The following is a 7,953-nucleotide window of genomic DNA, read 5'->3' on the forward strand; positions in this document are numbered from 1 at the left end:
TCTTCTCGCTACGTCCTCTTCTGTCTTTCCTTCTCTTCTTCTCTCCATCGTAATGAGTGAGTGAGACTGTAAGAGTGAGTGCGTTTTTTTTGTTTTGATCTGAAGAGAGTGAGTTAACTTGATTTGAAATTTTGAATGAGTGAAAGTTTCCAAACTTTGACCATTGTCTTTGACTCTGTGGAAGCTAGTGATTTTGAGCCGTCTGATTAGATTCTGTTAAAGTGTGTTGGAGGATTGAGATCTGGGGTTGGTATTGTGTGTATGGGGTTCAGTGATGGGCCTGGTCACGTGGATAAGCACGGAACCAAAGAAATAATTGTGCCCAACTGCCCATGTTTTGCTGTGACGTTTTCAAAAACCTCACTTCGACCATAACACTATATTTAGTGCTAATTCAAAACAATTTTTATGTTGATTTAGCATCAAATTTTTTTTCAATTCCAATCACAACACCAAATTTTACACTAAAAATATTATTCATCATTACTATATTATTAAAATTATACAATCTATTTATTAATAAATATTTCAATAAATAATTATAATGTTTATATTTTTAATTAAGTGATTAAAATTATTTATTACTTATCAATATTTAACAAAAATTAAAATAAATAAAACTATGTTATTGTTTTTAATTTTTATTTTATTTTGTGTGTTTAATTTAAACCTTGTAATCTATGTTTAAATTTTTATGTATTGTTATTTTGTTTTAATGTATTTTTGTAGTCAATTTATGAATTTTGGTGTTTTATAAATATTTGTAAGGTTATATATATATATATATATATATATATATATATATATGTATAAATAAGTTAATAAAAGAGTATATATATATATATACATATATATATGCCGTGTGAACAGTGCCACGCCAAATTTGGCGTGGCACTGTACAACACTACAAAGTTGGTGTTGGTTTTGCAGTGCCACTGGAGGAAAAAAAAACGGCATATTTGGTGTTTTAGGGGTTGGAGATGACCTAATGCACGAGAAACAAGTATAGCATAAAAGACAAAGAAAAGTGATAGTCATTGAATGCAATTTAGTGATAATTGATCAAACCAACAATCAAAATACTGTTTACCGAAATCGTTCCGATATTCGGATTTTACTGATATCTGAAGGTTGAAGGTATGTTAGAGGAATTACTGTGAAATTCAAGAAAAAAAAATTGTACCATTAAGAATATCGTTACCGTCGAGAAATACCATCAAATACAGTACTTACTGAGAAGAATATAGTGAATAAATATTTAAAAAAATATATTCATATAACATAGAATAAAAATGGAAAATGTCTACGATAATAGTTCAACAAAAATTCAACACAAACTTAATGATAGTAAAATACAAACTACAAAATCAAAATATAGATAATATTCATGTTAAAAATTAACTTAATATACATAAATTTCATAATCTACAACTATTTAACAAAAAAACCAGAAACACATTCAAATCTAAACTTTTTCCGGATGTAATCTAAACATTGAAAAAATTTGGATGCAAACTCCAATTAAACACAATAATTAAGTTAGAAACTAAGAATTTGAACTAAATTATTAAAAATTAATGACAAATTTCGTGAAGAACACTAAATATCATCATATTTTAAGAATTACCGGTATTTGACCACTTACAGGTAAGTTTCCGTCGGAATGCGTGCGAATTTACCTAAAGACAACCGGAAAGTAAAAGGACTCTCCGCAAAACGACGGAAACCGGAAGGGTTTCCTCGGAATCCAAGATAAATTTTGGTTTTGTACATATCGGTATCGAAACTCTAAAAAAATGAATTCTCGTTCGATTTACGATCGAAATCCATGGAATTTCAATCCTCGAATTAAACCACTCTTTTTTTAGCGGCTGATTAATGCAATTTTATCACGAGTCTTTCTCTGTGCCTCTATAGTGGTGACATAATGCGCCGTTGGAGTTAAAGACACAAAAAATTTTAGTAAATAAATGGTGCTAATGAAGATGGTCTAGTCTACTTTTACACATACAAAAAAGTATTTTGGATAATAAACCAAGGATTAAATACAGCTTGTTGCAACCGCAGCTTAGAGCATCTCCAATGCAAGCAACCAAAGTTGCTTTGTTGCTTATGTGTAATTGCCACATCATTTTTTATGCTTATGTGTATAGTAATGATTATGGCATTGTAGCCACTTTTGACACCGATGCTTTTCATTTTTCTCATAAAAAATTAATAAAAATATTAAATCAACCACTACTTTAGTTTAATTGAGACTCAGCTCAATTATAAAATATTTTTTTTAGAACATGTAAAACAACTTAAAATGCTTGCATTGAAGATGCTCTTACTGCAAACTCAAGCTTATTGCAAGGTGCTCAAAAATAAATAAATATATAAAAAAAATTCATACATACGAAAAAAAATCGTAAACAGGTAAATACCAAAAATTCATTCGAAATAAAAATTATAATCATTAATCACCCATATAGATCAAACAAATACCTACTAAATTTGATTTTAAACAAAAAAAACTGAAAAAACTAACCATGAAATCAAATTTTATACTCTAATAAACATGAAACCACAACTTAATAAATGATCAAGCAATTTTTTTTTGAAAAAATCATAATTTTACCTCCAAATGCGGAATCTGCGAAAGATTCGTCGCGTTCAAGAATTTTTCAACGTGTGACGTGCGGTAACTTCCGCTTCCGCGGACTTTACGCTACTTAAAACATTGTAATAAAGAAAACAAAAAATTATATAATATATCATAAAAACCGCAAAACAGAAATTGAACTCGTACGTAAGTTACATCTACTTCTATCTCTGGAACAAAACAAGTAAAATAATATAATTAATAAAAACTAGATTTGTCCATTTGTGATCCCTCTAAAGCATGTATTATATAGCCTACAATGCCTGCATTTCGACGACAGCGCGACCGTCGTTCATCTGTTAGAGAGGTGGAGGGACGGTCATTGGCATGGCTGAGTTGTCAAAAAGACGATTCTTCATCACGCGGTGCTAACTGCATATGGTATATTCGATTAATATTCCATTTCTCTCTTATTTATGTTTTACCCTTCATTTATTTGTTGTTTTTCAACTAGCTAGATCTCTTTATTTTGGAACTATTCTAATTCTAAATATTTATATTACTCCATAATAATTTAAATATAAATTAACATTTACTAAAATAATCATTGTATAAACAAAAAATTACAACAAAACACATGCATTCTAACTTGCAAATATCAATGGCTTTTTCTTATTACATAATCTCCATTAATGTCTAAATTTTCTCTGTAATCTCTTTTTTAGTCTATTTCTATTTTCATTTAGATATTTTTAGTCTCTCTTTTTTAGTTGGGGAAAACATAAAATATATATTTTTTATTTTATGACCATTTGTATAAAAAAAATAAAATTAAGGGTCAAAAGTATAATTACTTATATATTTTTGCAGTATATATGACGTGAATGACGTCAAACTGTTTATTCTCACTCCAAAAGTGCATTTTGGAGTGATTTTTAAAACTCCACTTGGTGCTCAATTTACTGCATTTGCAAAAAATACAGTACACTTTTGAGATGACCTAAGACCTTTCGTTATTCATAAATAGGGGGAAGAAACAAAATTACAATCATGAATTAAAAAAAAAATTAGTTTTTTGAAATATTCATAATATTCCCTTTTTCGTCCAATTTTTTTAGTAGTTATTACTACTACTGTTTTTGAGAAAAACAGAAATTGTCCAATTTGCCACCAATTTCATAACATTTTCCCACTTTCCACAAAAAAACTAATTTTTCCCAAAATGCTACCGAGATGTCAACATTGTTGACATCTATGTCAACAATGTTGACATCTCATAGTGAAGGGGAAAAATAGATGTCAGCATTGTTGACATAGATGGTGGTATTTTGGAAAAAAATAATCTTTTGGTGGAAAATGAAAAAATGTTATGAAATTGATGGCAAATGGGGCAATTTCTCCTTTTTTTTTGTTTGTGAAATAATTCTAGAAGTTCCACTTGACATGAAAAAACAAACTACTGATGGACATTTATACTTATCGTAATTATGTGTATTGTATAGATTTTTCATACAGTCCAAAGAATATTTTAACATTACAGTTTAAGATTAATGTTGTTGAGAGAGCAATGGATTGCTTTCAAAGAAATTAGCAGGCCTAAGCTCAAAACCGCCATGAAGTGAAGGCATAGCTGGGAAATCTTCTTGATATGGAATGTGATGAAACCCCACTGTGTACCATAGCACTATATCTCTATTTTCAATCACTCTGTTCCTGCACATTTGCAATTACAAAAGTTTTATCACTTTCATTAATTTAATTTATACATGCTCTAATTCAATCTAATCTATTTTTTGCTTTAAAAATGACAAAAAAAAAAATATGTAGTATCAAAATAATGCATTTTATTATATTTACATAATTTATTTGATTAGTTTTTTACTTTTATCAGAAAATAAAATAAGAGAAATATAGTAAAATACTCATGTCACAAAAATATATTCAGCGGAAAATATAGTTAATTAGTCGGTTGATTAGGTCTCTTGATTACATTTTCAAGTTTGAATGTCGCAATATCTTTTAGCTTGAATTTGAAATGGTCTCTTATAATTTTGAAAGATCGGCTATATTGTAAAATTTTATGTTTTAAATGACTAAATTCCTAGAGTGTCTATAAAATAATATGCAAAATGCACAAAAAAAAAAAAAAAAAAAACAAAACTACAATGTTTACCTTTGACTCCATACGGCCAAGCCATCGTTTCCCTGGCTTTGATCACTATAAAAACCCGCCGCCCACCGTTCGGACTTATTATAGGCGGTTACCCATAATTGATATTTTGTATAAGCCGCCCTAATTTGTGGGTAATCATCATCGGCCAAAAGAGAAGTAGTGGGTTGTCCAGCTAGAAGCCGATAACCTACTTGATTCCCGAGCCTCGTCTTCTTATTTGGATTTATGATTTGCAGCTCAACTGGCTCCGAGCCAAGCCGAATCCTAGCCTCGGATTCGGTTTTGGCAGTTTCCCTAACGACTGTCCAATAACTCTTCCTAGGAGAGCCAACGTTCGGCGCAGTTCTTGTCGTTTTTAGTTTGGATTTTTGAAAGGAGTTTTCGTTTCCATCGATGTCTAGGTCTAAGTAGTACGTCACAAAGTGGTCGTGGTTGACTGCGATAGTATTTTCCGACACCAATGTCCCGAAAATATTTTCGGTTATTTGTTGATTGTTTATAAACGGCGTGCCCTTCATTTCTAGAACGCCCGTTAAATCGACCTACGTACCATGGTGTCATGTGGATCCAAACTCAATGTCTATTTTGTATGTTATATATGGAAAAAAATAATACAATAACTCATCACTAATAAGATAGAAGTAGATTAAAAAAAACAAAAAAACTTATGGTCAAGTTCATATCTATACTATAATTTTGTAAACATGAAGATATGTATCTGAGCAGTTTTAACTTTTGTAAATTCATATTTCTACTTTTCAATCTACAGCATGATCTTAACATTTAAAATTTCTACAAATTTCTACTTTGTCATTATATTGAATTGGATCTTCATCTATTTTCAAAATAGTGATATTTCATGATGTAGTAGAATTGAGGCATCATATAAATTTCCACAACTTAAAATTAAAGTATAAATTGTATGATTAAAAAAAATAAAAAATAAAGGTATGATTTTGTAGTTTGTGCGGTTTTCTCTATTAAAAAAAAAAAAAAAAGCAATGTCGGAATAAAGGATGATATGGATAGATTATCTAACCCCAATTTTGATGGACCCGCTTTTCTTAAACTCCCAATTAAGAACATAATCATAATTCCCAACTGTAGCCACCATTCTCACCACCAAACTTATTTCCGGTTCTCCACTTCTCACCTTTCCAAGACAAAAATACCGCAAATAAAAACATATATATATATATATAAATAATAGAAAACCACCTTTAATTAACGAAAAAAATAGTCTTTTTTTATTACTTTTTTTTTTTTTATAATTAAACTAGTTACTTACGACTTTTCCAGGAATGTTGATCTCGGTGTGTCTCATCGCAATATCTCCCGTGAATCTCTCAAACACACAAACCACTCTCTCCATCTTTTGCGGCTTCCCGTCCGGACCCGCCACGTGTCCGTCCATAAACACCGCATTTCTCGGGCAATCTACGCCCGGCCGCAGCGAATCCGCCGATCTCCCGAACCCGAACTCTCCGACATCCATAAAAGTCCTGAAATACCACTCTTCGCTAGGATCCATGTACGGCACAAAAGTCTCCGACACGTGGCCTCTGTACATCACTCGCCGGAACTTCCCTTTCCGGCGATCGAACACCGACGCCATCGATACAACCACCCCGGCCCGCGAGCTGAAACCCACGTGGAACGCCCAGTCGCCCCATTTGACCTCGCTGCCTTGGACCGCAAGCAAGGTGTTCGACGAATTGCCACAGAGAGAAAAACCCGAAGCGGAATCGTCGGAGCTCGTCCGAAAGTCGGTCCCTTCGACTTTCGGCAACGGGACTCGAAACCGGTCTTTGTATGAAGCGATCGTCATCGAGTCCACGTCGACGATCACCGTGACTCCCTCGATGGGCCTCGAAAAGAGATTCACCGTGCCTCCGCGGTAAAAGCACGAGACTTTCAAGGCCCGTCTCGAGGCCCGGTGATGATGATCAACGACGTCGTTGGTGGACTCGGGCCCGAACCAGCCCACGGTTAAGGGCACGCAAGAGACCTCGGAGACGTTGAGGCCACGCCTCGTCGCCGAGTCAACGAACCTCGGGTCGGTCAACGGAAGCTTGCTGGCGCGGAAGAGCTCGAGGAAAGTCAAAGGCGGGAACCCGGGACCCGTTTTGACCCGGCTTGACACGACCGAGCCGGTCCCGGAAAGGTCGACGACGAGCTCGTGGGTCTCGCCCCCGGCTCGGGCCACCACTTTGGCCCGTCGGTACGGAAACGGGCCTCGGGTTTTCGGGCTAGACGAGAGCCATTTTAGGACGTCTTGTTTCTTTGGTTCATCGAGATCGACATAGTGGAACGTTAAGTCCGGGTGAGAACCGAGTCGGGAGCGTCGGACCGAGTCTCTCACCCGGTTGAACTCGTCCGGGGTCAAAGGGTCAAGAGGGTGGGTTTTTGCAGTGGCTAGAGTGAATAAGGTATGAAAGAGGATCAAATTCAAAACTAGGCTAGTCATTTGAAACGGAATGGTATATCAAAGCTTTGGATGTTGTTGTTTCTTATATACAAACCCACATTCATATATATTTACTACTTTTCTTGAATTGAGAGCAAGGTTAGTCAATTTTGTTTTGCTTCTTTTTAAATTTTATTATTTGGGTTTTGGGATTGAAGTGAAGGGTTCTATTTGCTTGGTCATCTTTACAATTAATTACTTCATTCTAAATCACCCACATGAGAATTATTCCGCAAGTCAGAGCCCAAAATGATTGGATAGAATTGTAAACCCTGTTTAACTTTAATCAAAAGTCTCCATGTGCAACATTAAATTATAATATTTTTTTGGTCAAAACATAAAGCAAATCAAATATTCTAGTCAGACAGGGTTGCTCTTGCCCTCATTGCTTTATTGCCACAGATCTGAGCGACCAGCAAATAAAGTGCAACTTCGACCAAGTCACAGTTAATGATGAGCAATTTGGCAGCTTTGATAAGAGTGCATAATTTCTTTCCCAGATTCGAAACAATACACTGCCCACAATTTCACTAATTTTTTTATGCATCAAATTACAGTTAATGATGAGCAATTTGGCACCTTTGAGCACTGGGTTTCTTTTAAAGAAATTCGTAGGCCTAAGCTCAAACCCATTGCTCAATGTTAGCATTACCAGAAAATCCTCTTGGAAGGAATATGATGAAACCCCAAAGTGTACCACAATACATTATCTCTGTTCCCTATTTCCCT

The 7,953-nt window shown here is 34.3% G+C and overlaps 1 protein-coding gene across 2 annotated transcripts; it reads right to left on the reverse strand.

Annotated features, from left to right (window-relative positions):
- Positions 1 to 3,992: 3,992 nt before the first annotated feature.
- Positions 3,993 to 7,439, reverse strand: AO1 (amine oxidase 1). Of its 2 annotated transcripts, none has more exons than XM_089618420.1 (4): positions 6,046 to 7,439; positions 5,797 to 5,910; positions 4,758 to 5,299; positions 3,993 to 4,291 (listed from the first exon to the last, which is right to left on the reverse strand). In XM_089618420.1, exons 1-4 carry the CDS (start codon positions 7,222 to 7,224, stop codon positions 4,132 to 4,134), a joined length of 1,995 nt encoding a protein of 664 aa, XP_089474546.1. In that variant the 5' UTR covers positions 7,225 to 7,439; the 3' UTR covers positions 3,993 to 4,131. The 2 variants fall into 2 exon arrangements, with proteins under 2 accessions (XP_089474546.1, XP_089474545.1); XM_089618419.1 differs by having other exon boundaries at positions 3,994 to 4,297; positions 6,046 to 7,435.
- Between the last annotated feature and the right edge of the window lie 514 nt (positions 7,440 to 7,953).

The sequence above is a fragment of the Urtica dioica genome, chromosome 6 (genome assembly GCF_054948205.1).
Source record: "Urtica dioica subsp. dioica isolate 48M chromosome 6, U.dioica_male_clone48M_v1_H2, whole genome shotgun sequence".
In the NCBI taxonomy this organism is placed as follows: domain Eukaryota; kingdom Viridiplantae; phylum Streptophyta; class Magnoliopsida; order Rosales; family Urticaceae; genus Urtica; species Urtica dioica.